This window comes from Mobula hypostoma, chromosome 10 (assembly GCF_963921235.1).
Source record: "Mobula hypostoma chromosome 10, sMobHyp1.1, whole genome shotgun sequence".
Taxonomy (NCBI): Eukaryota; Metazoa; Chordata; class Chondrichthyes; order Myliobatiformes; family Myliobatidae; genus Mobula; species Mobula hypostoma.
Window position 1 is genome coordinate 86,129,738 of NC_086106.1, and position 24,158 is coordinate 86,153,895.

Consider the following 24,158-nt stretch of genomic DNA (forward strand, 5'->3'; position numbering starts at 1 on the left):
GCTGCACAATAGTTACAAAGTTAACAATTCAGAACACAAATGTATTTGAATATAATAATACAGAATTTTCATTCTAGTTACGAGGGGACTTCATGGACCTATACCTGGAGTTCTGTGCAGTTACTTGGCAATTGGTAGTTGGTAAAAATCGCTCTTTCTCAAAACATACTGGGGCAATTCTACACTGCCAACAAACAGAGTATCCCCACAGCAGCTGCTGTGGTCTGGTTTGTTGCAGCAGCATCCTCTGACAATATAGGAAAATACAGCGAACTATCAGGATAGTAAGAAAGATCATTGGCTTCACTCTATCATCACTGCAGAACTTGGATGTGTCCAGGAAAAATCATTGCTGACGCTATCCACTGACCAAAGTGCAATTTCTAGTTGCTCCCCTCTGGAAAGTCCTCCAGGGTTCTTAAAACAAAAAGTTCATGCCATCTTAAAAGTTTTCTTCTTCCAGGCAGTTAATCTGATCAACCATTCTTGTTATTTCCCTCCCACCACCCATCTGTTACCTCAATCACTGCACTGTAAACACGTTAATCTATTTTATAATGCTGTTTATATTGTAAATACATGTTGGTATTTATGAATTTATATACACTTTGCTCTATATTCATACTCTATCTTTTTACAATTCTTCATTCTTTATAATTGTTGAACCTTGTTTTTGTTACAGCAAATTGCTAATTGATGTAAATGTACAGTGTATTTCAAATAAAGTCGATCTTTGACTTTGATCTATTACCTAATGAAAGATATACTTGCCTTCATGGGGATAAAGCAAAGGTGGACTGTGTTAATTACTGAAGTTTATCTATTGTCCAATGAGAAAACAATAGAGTTGACTGGGCCTTTTCATCAAAATATTGGAAAAATCAGAGGTAATCTGTTCGAATCATATAAGAGGATGGAAGGCTTGATACTTAGGATACTGGAAAAAGTCTAGAACCAGGCAAAACAGTCTTAAGAATCAAGGGATTTGTTTATTTAGGATTGAGGTTAAAAAAAAGCATCTATAAGGGATATGAAGCTTTGGAATCTGCCAGGCTATGAGGATTGAAATTACAGGGATAAATTAGGAAATCAGAAATGTGGTAAAGCGTGAAGTCAAAACTGTACAAAAAGGACAGGGGTCCAATATCCTAGCTGGCAGGTTTAATAGAGCTGTTAGGGAGGGTTTAAACTACTTTGCCACGGGGATAGGGCTCAGGAAGGGGAAAACAGAAATAAATCAAACATAGCATGCAACAGAGATGATAGAAAGGACGGGCAGAAGATGAGGTATAATCACAGCTAGTGGGATGATTTACAGGACAATAGAGGTGTGGTGCGGTTAAAACAGAAAACAACAAACACTGGACTGGGAGTGTTATATTTGAATGCACGTATCATAAGAAATAAAATGGATGACCTTGAAATTCAGCTACAGAATGGCAAGTATGATGTTGTGGCCATCTCTGAAACTTGGCTAAAGGATGGCTGCCATTGGGAGCTGCACGTCCAAGGATATACAGTGTATCAGAAAGATAGGTTAGTAGGCAGAGGGGGTGGTGTGGCCCTGTGTATAAGAAATAATATTAAACCATTAGAAAGGGATGACATACGATCGGAAGGTGTAGAGTCCCTATGGGTTGAGTTAAGAAACGGCAAGGGTAAAAAGACCCTAATGGCAGTTGTATACAGGACTCCAAACAGTAGCCAAGATGTGGATTACAAATTACAGCAGGAAATTGAAAAGGCATGTTAGAAGGACAATGTCATGATAATCGTTGGGGATTTTAACATGGAAGTGGATTGGGAAAACCAGACCAGTACTGGACCTCAAGAGAAAGAATTTGTAGAATGTCTAAGGGATGGCTCTTCAGAACAGCTTGTTGTTGAGCCCACTAGGGGATCGGCTGTGCTGGATTGGGTGTTGTGCACTGATGCGGGGTTGATTAGAGAACTTAAGGTTAAGAAACCCTTGGGGTACAGTGATCACAATATTGATCGAGTTCACTTTGAAATTTGAGAAGGAGAAACTAAATTCCAATATGTCGGTATTTCAGTGGAATAAAGGAAATCACAATGGCATGAGAGGGGAACTGGCCAAAGTTGACTGGAAAGGGACACTAGCAGGAAGGACAGCAGAGCAGCAATGGCTAGAGTTTCTGCGAAAAATTGAGGGAAATGCAAGACAGATATATTGTAAATAAGAGGAAATTTTTGAATGGAAGAAGGACACTACCGTTGCTGACAAGTGAAATCAGAGCCAAAGTAAAAGCAAAAGAGAGGGCATACAAGGAAGCCAAAGCTAGTGGGAAGATAGAGGATTGGGAAGCTTTTAAAAACTTGTAGAAGGAGACTAAGAAGGTCATTAGGAAGGAGACAATGAATTATGAAAGGAAGATGGTGACCAATATCAAAGAAGATACTAAAAGTTTTTTTAGGTATATAAAGGGTAAAAGAGAGTTGAGGGTAGATATAGAGGCAATAGAAAATGACGCTGAGATGGCAGAGGAACTGAATGCGTATTTTAGAAACATAGAAACATAGAAAATAGGTGCAGGAGTAGGCCATTCGGCCCTTCGAGCCTGCACCGCCATTTATTATGATCATGGCTGATCATCCAACTCAGAACCCCGCCCCAGCCTTCCCTCCATACCCCCTGACCCCCGTAGCCACAAGGCCCATATCTAACTCCCTCTTAAATATAGCCAATGAACTGGCCTCAACTGTTTCCTGTGGCAGAGAATTCCACAGATTCACCACTCTCTGTGTGAAGAAGTTTTTCCTAATCTCGGTCCTAAAAGGCTTCCCCTCTATCCTCAAACTGTGACCAGTTTGCATCAGTCTTCACAGTGGAGGACATCTGCAGTATACTGGACATTCAAGAGTGTCAGGGAAGTGAAGTATGTGCAATGAAAATTACAATTGAGAATGTGCTCAGGAAGCTTAATGGTCTGAGGGTGGATAAATCTCCTGGACTTGATGGAATGCACCCTCGGGTTCTGAAGGAAGTAGCTGGAAAGATTGTGGAGGTATGATCTTTCAAGAATTGATAGATTATGGCATTGTACTGGTTGATTGGAAAATTGCAAATGTTACTCCACTATTGAAGAAGTGTGGGAGGCAGCAGAAAATAAACTATAGACCTGTTAACCTGACATCAGTGGTTGGGAAGTTTTTGGAATCGATTGTTAGGGATGAGATTATGGAGTACCTGGAGGCACATGACAAGATAGGCCAATGCCAGCATGGTTTCCTGAAAGGAAAATCCTGCCTGACTAATGTACTGCAGTTTTTTGAGGAATTTACAAGCAGGGCAGACAAAGGAGATGCAGTAGTTGTGGTGCACTTGGATTTTCAGAAGGCCTTTGACAAGATGATGCACATGAGGCTGCTTAGCAAGATAAGAGCCCATGGAATTACAGGGGAGTTACTAGCATGGGTGGAGCATTGGCTGGTCAGCAGAAAACAGAGAGTGGGAATAAAGGCTGGCTGCTGGTTACCAGTGGAGTCCCACAGTGGTCAGTGTTGGGACCACTGCTTTTTACAATGTATGTCAATGATGTGGAACATGGGGTTAATGGATTTGTGGCTAAATTTGCCGATAATACAAAGATAGGTGGAGGAGCGGGTAGTGTTGAGGAAACAGAAAGCCTGCAGAGAGAATTAGATGGACTTAGGGGAATGGGCACAATGGCAAATGAAATATAATGTTGGAAAGTGTACAGTCAAGCACTTTTGTGGAAGAAATAAATGTGCAGGCTATTTTTAGATGGGGAGAGAATTCAAAATGCAGAGATGCAAAGGGACTTGGGAGTCTTTGTGCGTTAACCTCCAGGTTGAGTCAGTGGTGAAGGTGGTGAATGCAATGTTGGCATTCATTTCTAGAAGTACAGAATATAAGAGCAGGCATGTGATGTTTAGGCTCAATAAGGCACTCATGAGACCACATTTGGAGTATTGTGTGCAGTTTTGGGCTCCTTGTTTTAAAAAGGATATACTGACATTGGAGAGGATTAAGAGAAGATTCACGGCAATGATTCCAGGAATGAAAGGGTTACCATATGAGGAATTTCTAGCAGCTCTTGGGCTGTATTCCCTGGAGTTCAGGAGAATGATGGGGGATCTCATAGAAACATTTCGAATGTTAAAAGGCCTGAACAGATTAGATATGGCAAAGTTATTTCCCATGGTAGGGGAATTTCTAGGACAAGAGGGCACGACTTCAGGATGAAGGACGTCCATTTAGAACAGAGATGCGCAGAAATTACTTTAGGCAGAGGGTGGTAAATCTGTGGAATTTGTTGCCTTGAGCAGCTATGGAGGCCAAGTCATTGGGTGTATTTAAGTCAAGGATAAATAGGTTCTTGATTAGCCAGGGATCAAAGGGTATGGGGAGAAGGCAGGGGAGTGGGGATGACTGGAAGAATTGGATCAGCCCATGATTGAATGGTGGAGAAGACTCAATGGGCCGAATTACCTACTTCTGCTCCCATATCTTATGGTCTAAATGGTCTTACTGAATAGCACAGCAGGCTTGAAAAACTAATAGCTATTTCCTGCTCTTATTTCAAGTATACATGCACCACAGCCCAGTAATTGATTTAGATTGGCTCTGAGAAAGCCTAAAAAATGTTAGACTCATTATTGAACTAAATGCCCTTCAAGTATTCTCAGAGTACAAGTTTACCTCTAATACTGACATCCATTGTAACCATTAAAAAGCAAGCATATGACTAATTCCACTTTAAAAAAATCTTCTGATCTTTGGGAAATTTATGTGGCAATTTTACAAAATATTCTGTTTTTATAAATCCCTCCTGTATATTTCTCAAGCATCATTATGGGACAAAATGTGGTTCATTAGCACTCAAAATTATGCTTAATGACCACTGAAGAGCACTTTATGACTGTTTGGTACTGTGTGGTTTCACAAATATATACAGAAACTAGTAGGTTTCTCAGCATAGCAATAACAATGCAGCTTAGAGCACACCATGAACAAGATAAACTTACTGATGTTTGTTATAGTTCAAGTGAATACAGCATACAGTGCTGTAGTTTCAGATTGAGCAGTTTTTCTTCTCTCATTTGTTACTTGAGTACTATGTTACATAAATCAACACCATGCCCATCCCAGTCTGCCCCATCAAGGCCTTTGGCAGTAGTAAGTGCAATAAACAAATGTGTTCTTTATTAGTGTTTGCCATTTTTGAACCATGTTAAAGAAACGGAGTCAAGGGTGGGGAATGAGAAATCATGCATCACTTAGATGTTAAAAACTACTTTTCATGAAAATATAGCAAACTGATAATTATAAATAAAAATGATTAATATATAATCTGCTGCCGACCCTGTTGTGTCTTGTCAATTTTACTTAGTAGCTTGTGGAAGTACTCGGAAGACTTGCTTCTAAATCAGGCAATAATGCTCATTTAAACCATGAAACGGGATCTGTAAATTGGCTGTGTTTGTCATCTTTGAAAACAGATTTTCCATCTGTTTGATACTGCATTATACAATCCAATTTTATTACTGGCCAAGATATTTTTATTTTAATAAACATTGGCTAAGATTTAATTTTTCTGTTGAATCTTAAAGGATAAACTATTATTAAAGTTTAATTAATATTCATCAGCATATAAACATTCAGAACTCTAACATTTATTGTTTTAATCCCTATTTCATTCTACATTTGTATCCTTGCAAATTCCTAGAATCATGTACAGCTCTGGGGAAGCTATTTGCTCCATGTCTGTTTAGCTCTTTGCAAACAGCTATTATATTACAATCATACAAATGATCTTACCATATCTCATTTTTCCTTTCAACACAGAAGGATGCCATTTTTCCTCAGTAAATTCATACTGGCTCTCAGAGTAATCCCATCAGTCTCCTGCCCCCATTTATTTCTCTTGTTCTATCTTCCTTTTAAATCTCCCCAATTCTTCTGCCGCTCATCTGTGGTAGGGGTAATTTAAAGTAGCCTACCAATCATTATGCTTTTGAGATGTGGGAGGAAACTGGAGCACCCATTGGAAATCCACTCGGTCGCAGAGAGGATGGCAATCTCCATAGAGACAGCACGGTGGTCAGGATTGGATCTACATTGCTGGAGCTGAGAAACAGCAACAGTAATTGCTGTGCTGCTGTGCTAACCATCTCAAAAAGCTCCAAGTTTCTCCAATTCCCTCCAGGAAATACCTATGGAATCTGATTTTAGCATTCATCTTGGACTGAAGTAAGTAAAACAAAACTTAAGCAGTTCAGAGCTTAATTTTCTTAATTATCTATGATGTTCAGATGTTAGCTTTCTAACAATTCTGTTATAAAGGGATATAAATTAACAGCAAAAATTGTCTTGGCCATCTCAGTACTCAATGCCAGTATTTGACTACATTATCCAGGCCAGAGTTCCCAACCTGGATCTACAGACCCCTTGCTTAATGGCATGGTCCATGGCATAAAAAAGGTTGCGTGCCCCTGATCCAGGCTATACTGCAATGCAGTAATTTGAAGTCCTGCATTGTTGAATTGACAATCCATTGGCATAGGATATATAATCAAGGTTCTGTCTATTTATTTCAGTGGCCAGTAAGAGATGAAATTGGAATATTAAAATTCTGTAAGAAAGGATGAGATTAAATAGAGCAAATAGCCTGGTCATTCATAGTGAAGCTCCATATACTGTACCTTAAGCTTGTCATATCTATCACTCAGTGAGGAAACCTGATGCTCCCGGTGACGTCCTACAAGTTTGCATAAGGCACAGATCAGCTGATCATCCGTGACACAGTACATATTCACCTTTTCATCTTCATGCTCCAGACACATTAGGCCACGTAGGTGGGAGTCCGGGGTTGGCTCTATCAGCCGGTGGCCAGTAAATGGTTTTTTGTTAGGGTGGGTGGCCCTGAGGCAACGGTCACAGTAGGAGACCTCACAGGTCACGCAGGTCTTGACTGCATCCCGTGGTGGCTCTTGCTCACAGAACTGACACTGGACCCTCTCTGAAGACATAGTGATGGGATCCTTGTACAGTCGTTCACGGCGGCATTCACTGGGGGAACTGGGTCCACTCAGCGAAGCTTTCTGAAAGCGATCAATAATGTTCTGCAGAGTTATATTCCGCTTCAAACCCTCCAGGCCACGGTGGTTCAGAGATATAACATATCGGCAAGTTGGACACTGGAAGGCAGCAATTGATTTGATGGTCTCGTTGGAGGTGCAGTGAGAGACGAGGATTCGGTGGGCACAATTGAAACACAAACTATGGGCACACGGCAAAAGCAGAGGGTCTTCAAATAACTCCAGACAAATTGGGCAGGTTAATTCAGATTCAAGTGTTTCCATCTTCAGGCAAAGCAATCTTGCATTATCAGTGTTACCCAGGGAAGCTGGTCAGCTACCTGTGAAAGAAATAGAAAACCAGTGTGAGCTGATTGAATACTCTTTTAAAGTATGCCAGATATGTTTCCCTTGAATCAAACCATGACATTAAAAGGCAAGATCAATATTACATAGAAATTAATTGCAATCTTAACTCCATAGAGTCTTAAATTTACAGCACAGGAGGAGGCAATTTGGCCCACTATCTCCATGCTGCCTTTAAACATGAGTATTCCTATCTTGTAATTCATTGTTCCTGGCTAGGTCCATTTCTAGTGTTTTATGTAGTTCTAATATGATTTCCTGCTTGCCCATTATTGACCATGTCTTAGACTAGATGTATTCCAAATGATTTCGTAACCACCTTTCCTGCATATTCTGTCATCTCTGAAGACTTGGAGAAGAGTCCAAGACTCTTTACAACTTTACAGTTCCCAGTATCCCATCATTTATCACATATTCTCTGCTTTGTTTGCTCTCTCCAAATGCATTACGTCACACTATTCTGCAATAAATTTCATTTGTTAGTTTTATAGCAGGCAATCTAGACAGTTAATATCTATCTCCCTGCAGCCTTCAACTTTCTTCCTCACTAATACTTCTGGGACTGGAATCATATGCACACCTCTTAATTAATCACAACCCACACACTTAAGTTTAAATCATTAATACATGAGACAAAAGGCAAAAGACTTAACAGATCTTCAGAAACCTGCTGCATATTACTTTGTAGTCACTAAAACATGATCATCCCTTAACAATAACACTTTGACTGTCCTTGTTTGTGTCATTCAATATTCTGCCCGCAACTGATCTTTCGCTGATCACAGCATCCATTGCAGAAAGATTCAAGATTTTCAAAAGTGGAGCTAGTCAGCATTTTATGAAATGTCTATATTAAATCTTTCTCTGTATTTATAGAATGGGGTAACTATCTCATTGTGATGATGATTGTTATTGCATCCGGTGAGAGACAAATCCAAATTTATATAACAACTTTTACTCTCCCACCTAAAGTATTTTCCAGCCAATGAGCAATAGTTACTCTAGTTGCCAGATTGAACACAGCATGCTTTGAAAGGGATTGTAGATTCTGCTTTTGTAATGTTGAATGAATGATAAACGATTGTGGGATGAGGATCTGTGTTCAAAGACTTAATTCTACAGTGAAGGCTACAGATAAGTGTAGGAATCACTTAAGCATATTAAAACAGTTCAGCTAACAGTTTCCATCACAACTGGAAGAACAGAAATTTTTTCAGGAGCAAATATTAACTTGTAAAAAAAACACAGATTTTCTAATAAGCCACTGTAATGAAGGCCTTTAAAAATATTTTACATCACTATATCTTGCTCCTGTCCATTCTTTCCCAAATTGTTCTGTACTTCTAACAGTAATTATAATACATTTTCAGATATTCACGCTTCTTTTAGAGAACCACCTCTAATCATTTGTATGACAACCAAACTATCATAATTTGAAAATTTAGTGCTGTACAGCACTACAAGATCTTCTATCTTAATAAGATGCAAAATGGCTGAGAAAATAACTCAGAATCTGTCCTGTCATGTCCTCTCAATTCTTGCACATCTCAAAGAGATAATTTTCATTCCACTAAACTCCTGTGAGTGAAAGAAAAAACCACCATCCCAGGGGTCAATGTAATGAATCTATGCCACACTAATCTAGGATTGCTCCTCATGTGTAAAAACTCAATCGGAAGACAGTACTCCAGATGTGCTTTCAAATTCAGCAAGGCTTCCTTGTGTTTCTTTACTCCAGAAGGCTGACAACAGAAGTATATCATTTTAATTGTTTACTGAACCTGTATGCATATTTTCTGCACTCCCTTTATACGTGACACTTTACCTGTTCCTGTTTTTTCTATTCTTCTCACCAAAGTGAACCACCTCACATTTCCTCACCTTATTTTCCATCTGTACTATTTTACTCACTTTCTAAACCTTTCCAAAGCATATGAATACTTCTCAATGCTCGTTTTTGTACCCATCGTTGTAACAACATCAGAAACAAATTTCAGTAGTTGATCTTTTCATCTAAATTATTAATATAAATTGTGGAGAGTTGATTTGCTTTGTTAATGACAGCTCCACAGTTTCTGCTCTTGTCAGATGCCAAATTATTATTATTATTTTTACCTCCTTCTTTTTCCAATACAGTCATTTGGGATCAAGGGTAGTCTGCATCTAACCGGTTTTGAGATATCTGACACAGCTAATGAGGCCAAGGTGAGAACGTTAGACTTCTCCGCAGATGGGTTAGGAGGTGCCTAGTCAGGTAGGTGCATGAATAGTTTGAGAGGCAGGACATTCTGTACACTGCTTATACAGGACATAGAACATAGAAATCTACAGCATATTACAGATCCTTCGGCCCACAATGTTGTGCCGACCATGTAACCTACTCTGGAAACTGCCTAGAATTTCCTTAGTGCATAGCCCTCTATTTTTCTAAGCTCCATGTACCTATCTAAGAGGCTCTTAAAAGACCCTATTGTATCCGCTTCCACCACTACCGCCAGCAGTGCATTCCACGCACCCACCACTCTCTGTGTGAAAAACTTACCCCCCGCATCCCCTCAGTACATATTTTCAAGCACCTTAAAATTATGTTCCCTCGCGTTAGCTATTTCAGCCCTGGAAAAAGCCTCTGGCTGTCCACATGATCAATGCCCCTCATAATTTTATACACTTCTACCAGGTCACCTCTCATCCTCCATTGCTCCAAGGAGAAAAGGCCAAGTTCACTCAACCTATTATCATAAGGTACACCCTCCAATCCAGGCAACATCCTTGTTAATATTCTCTGCACTCTTTCTATAGTATCCACATCCTTTCAGTAGTGAGGTGACCAGAACTGAACACAATATTCCAAGTGGGGTCTGACCAAGGTCTTACATAGCTGTAACATTACCTCATGGTTCTAGAACTCAATCCCATGGTTGATGAATACCAACACACCATATGCCTTCTTAACAACACAACAGCTTTGAGTATCCTATGGACACGGACATCAAGATCTCTCAGATCATCCACACTGCCAAGAGTCTTACCATTAATATTATATTCTGTCATCAAAATGACCTACCAAAATGAACCACTTCACACTTACCTGGGTTGAAGTCCATCTGCCACTTCTCAGTCCAGTTTTGCATCCCATTGATGCCCCACTGTAATCTCTGACAACCCTGCAGACTATTAACAACACCCCTAACATTTGTGTCACCAGCAAACTTACTAACCCATTCTTTTACTTCTTCATCCAGGTCATTTATAAAAATCACAAAGAGGAGGGGTCCCAGAACAGATCCCTGTGGAATATCACTGGTCACTGACCTGCATGGACTTCTGAGTGCACCTGATACAATATCATCTGAATACTCTTTTTCCACTTTGAATGATCATTGGCCTGAGACAAATCGTTATATTCCAATATCAAATAGCACAGGCTATCAAGTCAAATTGAAGTATTAAGTTAAAATTGTAAACCTGCTTACAGTAGCAAAAACACATAACTTATTATTCAGTGAGGTACAAAGAAACATGATCAGGAACCATTCTGAAGAAAGGTGATTCATCTGAAAAACTGTGTTTTTTTCCCCACAGATGTAGCCCAACCCAAATATTTCTAGCACCACCTGTTGTCATTTCAAACATGCGGCAGTTGTTTTGCTTTTCCAGTGTCAGTGTTATGTGTTTCAGTCAGGATGTTGACAGTCGCACAAAGCCCATCCAATGCACTTTTGGGTTTCAAACTGAAAACTGCTGAATCACACTTCAGCAATCACGACTGCAACAACATCTGAAGTAATGATAGGCCAGGGCAAAAAAAAACAAGCAAGGTCCAATTCCCTTGCTTTCTCGGTAAAATGACCTGTTAGCATTCAGTGAGTAATAGCCACCTGAGAGAATAAGGAAGTCAGTGCTGTAGACCAGGACCCCAGCAAGGAGAGGGCAGTTTGCTCCGGAGAGCTCGCGCAAAGTCGCCAGTTACCGGCGCCATCTTTAACAGTTGGAAGTGCCTCTGAGGAGAGGTGCAATTTTAAAGGACAAAATTAGAGGAAAAGAGCACCAAATTATTCAGTTTAACTGACCAGTGATTTAGTATCCATGTTGACATACTTTCATTAATCCCATTCATCCATCAACAACTCCCTAATAAAAATACAAAGTTAAATGGAACTAGAAATAAGGGAGCACTTACAAAGAATATAAATGAACGGCAACAAAGGTATTACAGGAACAGATAAAACAGACAGAAAAGTTTTTGTTTTGCATTTTGAACCATTATTGTTTGACAAGACACAAATTGACATCTCCGTCTCATATGGATTTCCAAATAATCCGACTACCATCTCCAAAGTCAGCACAAATAAAGAACTCAAGATTATAGTTAGTGTATGCTGAAATTTATGTAAATGTGGTTCCAAATTGAGCAGGCTGCTGGTTATCTTTTGCATTTGAGTGCCTCTGGCCATGGGTGAGAATTGTAGGTCTAGGGTATTTGTCGGTAATGAAAAATATGATGGCAACCAGATGGTTTAGTGAAAGGAAACACTCCTCTGTGATCTTCAAAGCATTGTTCCAGTCGAGGAGCTCTGGTTTGAAAGGCCACTTTGCTGACAGCTGCAGGAGTCGCATGTGAAGCGGAATTGATCCATTATTAAGGCTGATCACATTATATAGCCTCCCAAATTCTATTTCCATTTTCTATTGAATTGCCAATTTTATCATCCCAAGTCTTGAGAAACACCGATGTAGAAAATATTATTGTGGCACTGTGCAAAGTAGAGTTTTGACAATGAGATAAAGGCATGTTTCTGTCTGATGCAGATGTATCTGACATGCAAAACCACAAGATTTGTAGAATAATACTCTATAACTAATCCACATCACACTGTCATGGGAATGCTTCATAAGGTAACATGAGAGTGAGCATTACTTTGCATTCAATCAAAGCTATATATAGCAATGCTCGGAAACATGGATATATGAATCTATCATTACATTAAGATGATGATAGACTCAGACGCTCCTGTATCAGTAGGCTAAACCCAGTAACTCTCTGTCATAGGAAATCAGGTTCACGGGCTTGGTGGGTGGGGTCTGAAGACATTACCAGCAAGTCAGCTGTTCACTTACAGGAGAAGACAGACACTAAACATTCAGTAACCCATTCAAGTTACACACAGTGGGAAATGCTCACCCAAAGTGTATACCCAGGCCCTCATTACTGCAGCACACTTCCACTGGTTATTGTTTCCACAGCACCAGTTGACAACTGTCCCAGTCCCCAGGGAGTGAAAAGAGAGCACATGGTTTCCGCGCACCAGATTTAAACTCTATTGGCGCTGTAATGTTATCAGCTAAACAGTAGCTAGTGGGAGGGGCTGCAATGCTCCTTAAATGGGCTAATCCCTAGTTGGTATGGGGGAAAGAGGCTTTTGAAGAACAGGGAAGATGGACACTTACTGCAACATTCTCCCACACATTTCAATGCTTTAAGCTAGTAAACAGCACAACATTGACCAGATCCTCACCAAAAAAATGGGAATCAGAATGCTTACAGGCTCTCTGCAGATTTAGCTACTTACATCAGGTAATGTAATTGGCAGGGAAAACCTCACATCCCATGCACTTTACTAATATTAAACTACCATAAATACAATCTAATTGCGAGTTAGTCCATATCATGAGATAATTGTCTGTATTCTTGTTTATGGAGGGAAAACAAAACTCTCTCTAAATTCAAGGTTATGCATTTCCTACACTTGGATCATTCCTGTGAGGTTTTCTACATTGAAATTTACTTAGCCTCAAAACAGATTTGAAGATTGATCAAAATTAAAACAGAAAAGTTGCTAGCAGTCAACCATGACAATGATGTCTTTATCTCTCCTCTTGGGTATGACACATGTAGTTAAAGCTTAGTTAGCTCATGTGTGAAATGCTCCTCAGTACCAACTAGCTTTCATCAGTAATCAGACCTGACTCCAAATGGGATCAGAAATTAGCTCACGCCTGTGCACAAAGTTGCCTGTCATTTTGCAGAAAGAGGAAAAGACAGCATTTGTTCCATGATAGTGACTGAAGAACACAAGTTCAAGAAGAAGTGAGAAGTATATTACTCCACTTAAGATTAAATTAGAATTGGAAAGGTAATAACTATTTGATAAATTCAGTCCATTCTATATTCAACTTCATGCATCAGAATCAAATTAGTTCTGCTCATTTAGGCTTTTATGAAATGGAATGCACTGGAGTTAAGGTGCTGTCTTAGTGATGTTCCCATTCCTTCACCAAGATTAAAACTGAATTAGGAGCATTTACATGATATGATTTAGAAGAAGCTTTACTTCACAATGACCATATGTAACCTAAATAATAAGTAATAAATTAGTGAGCAATGTCATTCCCCAGATTAGAGGACCCCCCTCTTAAAACTATATTATTTATAAGCCCACCTTGTATATTTCCATAGACTGCATTACAGACAGCTGCCATACTTAACAATTTAAACAGCATGAAATCTACAAACCCATTTCCAGGTTATCAGGAAAGCAACTAGCAATGAAATGGGGAACTCGAGAGAAACATTGTTACTCAGGTTAGTAAGAGTGCAGAACTCTTTCTTGGGGAGTGCTTTATGGGTGAACAGAGTAAGTGCATTGAAAGGGAGGCGAGTAACACATTGTATGCAGAAAGCAATGGAAAATTATGTGAATAGAAATTTGAGAATACTTAAGTGAAGCATTCAAGTCAGCATGGACTGGTTCCACCAACTGAACTGTGTGTGCTGAATGCACCATGAAGTGCTGCTTTTGTTCACAATAGAGCATCAAATCAATAATAGACCAGAACCTTTTACAGAGAAGCTTGATTTTTTTTGTTAAGCAATGTATCACTTTGTAATGTTTCTCAAAACTAGATCCTAGTTACCAGTGCTTATCTTCCAATACTGAAAACAGTACATGAAGCCAAGTAAAATGTTTATTCCAATCTCGAGAAAATGCTAGCCTGAATCCCAGAGGGAGATGAACTAATCTTCTGAGTGATTTTAATGGCGGCATCAGAAAAGGCATAATTCTTTGGCAAACTGCAATTAACAAGGAGGGATCAGTTAGAACTAACCCAGTACAGTTCTCCTGACTATATGTTTGGAACACTGCCTTATCATAAACAACAGTCTATTTCATCACACAGACAAATATGGGATCTCATAACATCATCCTTGACTGTGGCACAGTACCTCGCGGTTAATAACATACAGTGCCTATAAGTAGTATTCACCCTCTTGGAAGTTTTCATGTTTCATTATTTTACAACACTGAATCATAGTGCATTAAACTTTTTGACACTGATCAACAGAAAAAGACTCTTTCGTGTCAAAATGAAAACAGATCCCTTCTAAGTGATCTAAATTAATTAAAAATATAAAACACAAAATAATTGATTGCTTAAGTATTCACCCCCCCCCCTTAATATGACACACCAAATCATAACTGGTGCAGCAAATTGGTTTTAGAAGTCACATAATTAGTTAAATAAAGGTCTGTTTTTTAAGACCTGTGTTGAGTCCAGGTGTTTCAATTGATTATAGTGAAAATACACCAGTAACAGGAAGGTCCAACTGCTGGTGAGTCTCCTGGCAAAAACTACTCCATGAAGACAAAAGTACACCCCAAGCAACTCAATGAAAAGGTTATTGAAAAGCACAAGTCAAGAGATGGATACTAGAAAATTTCCAAGTCACTGAATATCCCTTAAAGTACAGTTAAGTCAATCATAAAGAAATGGAAAGAATATAGCACGGTTGTAAATCTGTCTAGAGCAGGCCATTATCAAAGACTGAGTGACTGTGCAAGAAGGGGACTAGTGAGAGAGACTACCAAAAGACCTAAGACAACTTTGGAAGAGTTACAAGCTTCAGTGGCTGAGATGGAAGAGACTGTACATACAACAATTGATGGCCAGGTGCTTCACCAGTCACAGCTTTATGGGGGAAAGCCACTGTTGAAAAACTCACATGAAATCTCAGCTGGAGTTTGCCAGAAGCATGTGAGAGATTCGGAAGTCAGCTGGAAGAAGTTTCTATGGCCTAATGCAACCAAATTTGAGTTTTTTGGCTACCAGACTAAATGCTATGCACATCAACAGAAACACACCATCCCTACCGTGAAGTATAGTGGTGGCTGTATCATGCTGTGGGGATGCTTCACTGCAGCAGGTCCTGGAAGGCCCGTGAAGATAAAAATGAATGCAGCAAAATATAGGGAAATCCTTGAGGAAAGGCTGATGTAATCTGCAAGAGAACTACGACTTGGGAGAAGATCTGTTTTCCAGCAAGACAATGACCCCAAGTATAAAGCCAAAGCTGCACAGGAATGGCTTAGAAACAAAGCTAGCATCCTGGAGTGGCCAAGTCAGAGTCCAGACCTCAATCCAATTGAGAATTTATGGCTGGACATGAAAAGGGCTGTTCACTCATGATCCCCTTGCAATACGACAGAGCTTGAGCAGTTTTGTAACAGAGAACGGGGAAGAATTGTAGTGTCCCGGTGGGCAAAGCTGATAAAGACCTATCCACACAGACTCAATGCTGAAATTGCTGCCAAAGGTACATCTACCAAATACTGACTTGAAGGGGATGAATGCTTATGCAATCAGTTATTTTGTGTTTTATATTTGTAATTAATTTAGATCACTTTGCAGAGATCTGTTTTCAGTTTGACATGCAAGACTTTTTCTGTTGATCAGTGTCAAAAAAAAAGCCAAATTAAATCCACTGTGATTCAATGTTGTAAAACAATAAAACATGAAAACGTCCAAGGGGGTGTATACTTTTTATAGGCACTGTATCCAGCAAATATGTTATGACCAGTACCTTACAGATAACAATATTATCCAAGCAAGCAACTGGAAGCCCTACTACATCATGACAAATGCTGGGTGACTGCTACAATGACCGTCGATAATCCACTCCATTATCTTCACAGAGCTGACCCTAAATCAGCAGTAGCAACATAAATGCTACCACAAGAAATTGATTGTCAAAGATCTTGAAGGGCTTGTAAAGAAAGCTGATCACAGTCAAGATGACAACTCTTAACCAACAGTAGCTGCTGTGTGCCATCAGTGTCTGGTATACACTAAAATCCACAACGAATGACATCTGTGAATAGTCTATTGACTTCTCTGTCAGAAAATGCCAATGATCTCCACCATCCTGTTTGTTTCAGAGACAGGAAACACTTACATCAGGCATCCCAAAATGCTGGAGATAAGCGATCAATACAAAAGCAAAAAGCTTTTTGCAAAAGTCTTCCAATCTGTCTGCAGGATAAATGAACCAACAACAGGCTGAGGCTCAATGTTATGGGCAAACCACATTTGCAAGCCCAACACCAGGCTCCAAAGATGGATAATCAACTCTAGACTCTGTCAAAGGGAGAAATCACTTCAAATTTATCATCACAGCCTACAGAAAACAAGAAGTATTCTTGTGTGAGGGAATCATGGGTTGAGGCAACTCAAAATGGAAAAGGTGAATCCAGCATGGCACCGAGTACATCAATGCATTTCACCTGTCAAATGGAAAGCCAGCATAATCCAGAGTAGACCACATTATGCACCACCCATTGACCTGTTTGGTCAAAACACAACTGCTCCATCTGTGGAAAAGCCTGCTGGTCTGAAACTGCCCTCATCAATCACTTCAGAAACTACAGAATTGGAGTGGAAGCAAGTTGTCCTCAAACCCAAAGAACTGCTTAAAAAAAAAATGGAAAGATGCAACTTGAGTCTTGTATCCACCATTGTCATCAGTTCTCACTAGCATCCCAATTTCTGCAACTGTATGTATTTGCATGTTAGGGTCTACTCTAATATTTCAGAAATGTACTAGGCAAATTAGTCAACGATCTCCTATTGCAACTGCAATAACCTTCCATCTCTGATGTAATCTGGAAAAATTCAGCACACACCAAAAATACTAATATGAGGAGGATTTTGAGTTCAATTTCCAAAATAGATGTGTTTTCTGTGTTTTACAAAGAAGGCTGTGAATTATATATGTCATTCCAGTAATACTAGGGACCAATAAAGCAGGATGTTTTGAAGGAAGGAAAAGAACCTAGAGAGTCATTAGCTCACCCTGGCCTAAATTACTTTGTCCAGAAAACCATTGGCAAGTCCTCTCTAGATGACTAGAGTTCTTATTTTCTTTCCCCACCTGAAGCATTTGGCACCTTCAGTGATCTATTTTGTCACCTACTCTTCAGCAGTTTACTCTATGACCTTGCTTCAAGTGGGGGTAAGCTACGTGTACCCATCAACTTAACAGCAGAAAAAAAATAAAAGAAATTTTCAATGAAGGGACTTCAACCTGAAATGTTTATTCTCTATGTCTTCTCACTAATATGGCCTGACCAACTAAGTATTTCTAGCGTTTTCTATTTTTAACTTGGTAACCAGTTCTGCATTCTCATTTATGCTTAATCATGCAAATATTTCAGCTACCATCACTAGAAAGACTTTGATTGCTATGATACGGGACGGATTTCAGTGACCATTTACTAACACCTTGGAGTGGTTTAACTAACAATGCAAAAACAATGATTGAATATGGGACATCTGGGTTCATAATCTCATTTTAATATAGCCATAACATTGACCAACTCATCCAGATTGGGGAACATTAATAACCTGCATGCAATAGAAAGCATTTAGTAAAGGCCATTTGAACAGAAAGAGCAACACAGACTGAGACTTCCTCAGATACCATGCAAATATGGAATTCAGGATATAAACCAAATAAGAAAATATAATCCAATATCTTGTCTCCTTGACTAAGCATCAACTTCAGTGAAAAGCATGATGATTTCAAATTAATTCCTGATTTAACAGGCATATAAATGTAGGTATACAGACAATGCCAAAATGGAAGAGTGATTTACGAATGTATTTTGCAGAAGTGGAAGGATGGAGTTTTTCTGCTAACTCACTGTCCTTTCATATGGGATTTAGTTTCTAATCCAGCTGCACCTGAATAAACACACACATTAACTATGACAATCCTTCATGAAATGATTTTAGTATTTTCCGAGTTCAATTGTGTGGACATATCCCATAATTTTGCATCAAATTAACACAATGTTGTCTGTGTCGGGCACTGGGTCAACTATCTAACTGAAAGGATACAAGGTTTATAAGATCATGAGACACAGGAGCAGAATTTGCCCATTGAGTCTGATCTGCCATTCTATTATGGCTGATTTATTAACCCCCTCATCCCCATTCTCCTGCATTCTTCCCATAACCTTTGACACCTTCATTAATCAATCTATTTATTTATTTAGACATACAGAGTGGAACAGGCCCTTCTGGTCCAACAAGATTCACCCCTCAGCACCGCATCTATTTAACATTAATCTAATCTCAGTACTATTTACAATGAACAATTGACCTTTTAACCAGTACATCTTTAGACTGTGGGAGGAAACCGAAACCCTGAGGAAACCCACATGGTCATGGGGTGAGCTCTTACAAATGCTTTACAAACGGCATCTGAATTGAACTCCAAACTCTGGAACCCCTGAGCTGAAATGGCGTCGTGCTAACCACAATGTTACTGTAGCGCCAATCAACCTTCGCTTTCAACATACCCAATGACTTGGCTTTCACAACCACCTGTGGCAATGACTTCCACATACTCACCACAATCTGGCTTCAGAAATTCCTCCTCACCTCTGTTCTAAAGGGACGTCCTTCTATTTTGAGGTAGTGCCCTCTGGTCCTAGGCTCCCCCACTAAAGGAAACATCCTTTTCATGTCCACCCTATCTAGACCTTTCAATACATGATAGGTTTCAATAAGATCAGCCCTTATTCTTCCAAACTCCTGTGAGTACAGGCCTAGAGCCATCAAATGCTCTTCCTACATTAACCCTTTCATTCCCTGGCTCATTCTTGTGAACCATCATTCGACCCTTTACAATGTCAGAACATCACAAAATTGCTCACAATACTCCTGGGGTGGTCTGACTAACGCCTTATAAAGCCTCAGGTTTATCAAGGGTTGGAAAATGGAAATATCACCTATAAAGGGAAGGAAAATTGATCTGTTTCTAATTCATGATGTTTCTACTCCAACCTGAAGGTGGTTATAAATAAGGCAATAGAACAGAAAGAGGAGAGAATATATTAATGCAACTTGACCATTTCTATAGCTCAAGTCTTGAAAAAACTCTTATTCTGACACATTTGTGTTTTGATCCAAGTCAGCATGCCCAGTATGACTAAACTTTTTATATTTAGGATTTATCCATTGTTCAAAACTTTTCTTGCTGGCATCTCATTTTCTGGTGTTAAGTATATGAGTACGCTGCACATTTTCATCTTGGTTCTCAATTTTCAGCATTTAACAATGCCAAAGATATATTAGAACATGGAACGTAGAAGAGTACAACTCAGGAACAGGCCCATCAGCCCACAATGTTGTGCTGAACCAGCTAAAAAGTAAATCAAAAACTAACCCCTCCTATCTACACAATGTCCATATCCCCCCCCCCATCTTCTGCACACTGATATGCCTATCTAAATGTCCCTTAAAAGCCTCTAATGTATTTGCCTCCAGCACCATACCAGCCAGCACATTCCAGGCATCCATCATTCTCTGAGTAAAAAAATTACCCCATCACAGCCCCTTTGAACATACCCCCTCTCACCTTCAATGTATGCCTCTGGTATTAGACATTTCTACCCTGGGAAAAGATACTCTCTGTATACTCTATCTATGCCTCAAAATCTTATAAACATCTATCGGATCTCATCTGAGTGTCCACTGCTCCAAATCACGTTTAGGAAATATGGCACTGGGCATATTTTATTTATCCACTAGTACCTGTTCAGGCATATACTCTTGCATTTTCAGAATTATTAGGCTGATGATTACCATTTAAATCTCTGACTGTCACATAATCATAACCTATCCATAATGTCTATTAAATACCCAGTATGGTGCTTGCAACAGACAGCAATGTTTTGTGGGCTGCATGCAAAATTTCCAGATATAGTGCTTCTGAACTACTATCATTGCAAACTGCTGCTGTATTTTCCCTTTAAGTAATGTACCTCTAAACTGGCTTAATGAACTAGCGATTTTACGATCATCTGAAGAACTCAGTGGATTTACTCTCAAGAATGCAGGTAAGTTACCTTTAAGTGGACAAAGGCACATCGCCATGGCCAGAAGAGGAGGAGGAGGTGAGGACTCTAAGCCAGACTGAAATGTAGAAGTATGAAACTTCCTCTACGAAATATCTTGTTAGAAAATGCAGAGTCATTGAAGAACAAAACTGAGGACCCAAGGGCAAAATTACCATAGAGGGAAATGAGGAATTGCTGTGTTTTGTGTTTCATGGAGACATGGCTAACTCAAGACATGCTGGAAATATTGGCCAGATCTGATGACTTCTCGATACACCAGATGGACCAGACCGCTGATTCGGAGAAGGCAAAAGGTAGGTGTCTCTGTTTTATGATAGGCTATTTGTGGTGTTCAGATCCAGTGGTCTGGCTGCAGTCTTGTTCCCCTGATCTGGAACATCTAATGATTATTCTACTTATCAAGAGTTCTCCTCTGTGATCCTGGCCACAGTATACATAGTGCCTAAGGTCAATGTTAAGCGGGCACTCGAGGAACTGAGTATCGCCATCAGCAACGAAGAAACATCCTACCTCTATAACTTTCAAATCATTGTCAGGAACTTCAATCAGGCTTAGCTGAAGAAATCTCTGCCCAGTTATCATTAATATGTCACCTGTAGCACCAGGGAACCCAATACACTCAACCACTGCTATACTATCTTAACAAATGCCTACCATTCAATCCCTAGACCACATTTTTGAAAATCTGATCAGTTAGTCGCCCGCCTCTTAACAGCATACAGGCAGAGGCTAAAGTGCAATACTCCAGAAGTAAGGACGACAAAGCGGTAGTTGAGGGAGGCAGAGGAGAGGCTACGGGATTGCTTCAAGTCAATGTACTGGGCCGTGTTCAAGGACTCAATGGATCTGAATAAATATGCCACACTTGAGGACTTTATAAAAACAGTTGTATACGAGCGTGTCCCCACAAAATCATTCAGAATCTTCCCCAACCAGAAGTCCTGGATGAACCATGAGATCCTCAATCTGCTGAGAGTCAGATCAGAGTCATTTTAAGTCTAGCAACCACGTAAAATACTAGAGGTCCATGTAAAATCTCCAGAAAGCTATTTCATATGCAAAGTGCTAAAATATAACATAAACCAAACATAAACCACCAAAGGATTCTCATCAGCTGTGGCAGGGCTTAAATGCTATCACCTCCTACAAGGTGAAACCAAGTGATATACAGTAAGTGACAACAACGTTTTGCTTCCAGGTGAACTCAATGCCTTTTATGCTCGATTTGTCCATTAAAACATGGAGGTACCTTCACAAACTCCCACAGCCCCTGATGACCCCGTGAGTGAAGTCTCTGAGGCCAACATGAGAACATCCTTCAGGAGGGAGAATCCATGGAAAGCAACTGACCCAGGCGGTGTACCTGACAGAGTGCTAAAGACTTGTGCTGATCAACTGGCTGGAGTGTTCACTGATATCTTTAAGCTCTCACTTTGGCAGTCTGAGGTACCCACCTGCTTCAAGCAGGCTTCAAATATTCTGGTGCTCATGAAGAATGTGGTAACCTGCGTCAATGACTATCAATGTCTATCGTCTAGTGGCACTTACATCCACTGATTGATGTGCTTTGAGAGGCTGGTGATGAAACATATCAGCTCCTGCCTGAGAAGTGACTTGGATCCATTCCAAGCAAAACACACACACACACACACACACACACACACACACACACCTGGAGGAGCTCAGCAGGCCAGGCAGCATCTCTGAAAAAGAGTACAGTCAACGTTTGAGGATGAGACCCTTCAGCAGGTTGCATTTCTAATTGTTTTCATACTCTCATCCCAGGTTCTTGTTTTTCCTAATTCATCATATTTACTTTTCTGCATCTTTCCTTCTCATTAGTTCTCCTTTTCTCTGTTTGTTCTTCTCTCTGAATTCCATGCCTTCTTCACTCTTAAAAGCCACCTCAACTTGGCTTGTGCCAGTCTTGGGTCAAATGGGCAGGAGTCACAAGGGCCAGGTATACCCACCTCCACCCCCAGATCACCAGGGTCTGAAATCCATGCAGGTCCAGAAATTAAGGCCCAAAGGTCAAAGGCAGTCTGTGCAAGTCCAGAATTTGAGGCAGGATGGTGCAATGAGGTCTGTCTGAGTTAGGAAGTCAAAGCCCTATGGGAAACACATTATCAGTGAATCCTGGGTCAATATCCAGATGTTGCTGAAGTTTGGAGGGCAAAGATGAAGGCTGAAGTCCGGAGTTTAATGAGTCCATAGAAGGTCAAAGGCTGAAGGTAGAGGCCCAAAGGAGTCGTGAGAGATTGAGGCCCAAAGATCAAACCTGTGATTGGCAAGTCACGGAGTGAAGTTCAAAGTTGTAGGCCAATCTCTGCAAGTCTTGCGAATCCATGGCCATGGACCAGAGACAGCCTGTCTGGGAGATGAAGGTTGTCTGTGTGTGTGAGTGGGTGGGTGGTGATTTGGGAAAAGGGCTTGTTTCGATATTGTTGTCTTGGAGGCTACCTAAACAGAATATGAGATGCTGTTCCTCCACTGTGAGTGTGTCCTTCAGCATTTTCTGTGTGTCAATCTGGATTTACAGCATCTGCAGAATCTCTTGTGTTCAAAAAGAGAGAAACTTGCAGTGAGGAGTGATGAAGTATCAGGGAGTCATTTAAATGACTGGTCAAAGCCTTTGATATGGCATCTTAAGTGAAGGAATTAGCAAGAAAAATTATCAATGGACTGAATCTGGATGGCAGCTCTGCATCAATAGTGGAACAATGGCAATGGTTCAGCTCAAAATGTGTAGAGAACTTAAAACAGAGAAGTAAGGAGAGTCAAAGCTATAAACAGGTTTGTGGACAATAATGAGGTAACTTGAATTCTCCATGCAATTCCTGGTGATTACTGATTAAGGGACAATACAGATCAATGGACTCAACAAGAGTTAAAATGAGTTCTGGAAGTAATTGCACTTTATGTAGGAGTGGATCTCAAGAGTCTAGGAAAACTAGCACTGAACTAATTTAGGGTGGATATGTTTTTGTCTGGCGATGTGCCACAACAGCAATGGTGGGAAATTGCACATCATGGGAGCAGGGGGTGGTGATTTTACTTAGCATTAGGAATTTCTAGCTTAGTGTCAGATTGAGCTTGAGTGAACTGTGGGAGAGAGCTGGAATCAAGGAGCCTGACTGTGGATATCTGGAGGAAATGAGCAGAACAACAAGTTGATGAAGGCTGTATGTCAGATAAGCAGACAGACAACACAGGGACAGTTAACAAATCAAGGACAGTGCCAGAGAAATAGATCTGACTGTTGTCAGCATAAATGTGAAAGCTGGCCCATGTCAGAGCAAAATACGCAGAAATGGTGAAAGATAGGAACTTGGGATGGAGCCTTTGTTTCATGTTTAGAAATTATTTCCTCTGAAATACAAGAGCTCCTATTAATGCACATTTTTTCTCATATTATAATAGTGTACAGTGTTTTTTTTTTTGCATAGCTAACAACCCACTCCAAGCAGAACTGCATTTAACTGGACAATGAGAACATTTTGTATTCATTGTATGATAAGGATAAAGGGT

The 24,158-nt window shown here is 40.0% G+C and overlaps 1 protein-coding gene across 8 annotated transcripts in view; it reads right to left on the reverse strand.

Moving 5' to 3' along the window:
• The window catches only part of LOC134353008 (probable E3 ubiquitin-protein ligase MID2), a 245,231-nt gene that overhangs the window by 111,497 nt on the left and 109,576 nt on the right, over positions 1-24,158 (reverse strand). For 7 of the 8 annotated variants that reach the window (XM_063060781.1, XM_063060780.1, XM_063060782.1 and 4 more), the window contains one exon: positions 6,688-7,403. In XM_063060781.1, the coding sequence (XP_062916851.1) occupies positions 6,688-7,347 (660 nt within the window). In that variant the 5' untranslated portion in view covers positions 7,348-7,403. The remainder of the gene's footprint in view (positions 1-6,687; positions 7,404-24,158) is intronic. The other variant, XM_063060783.1, reaches the window with a different exon arrangement.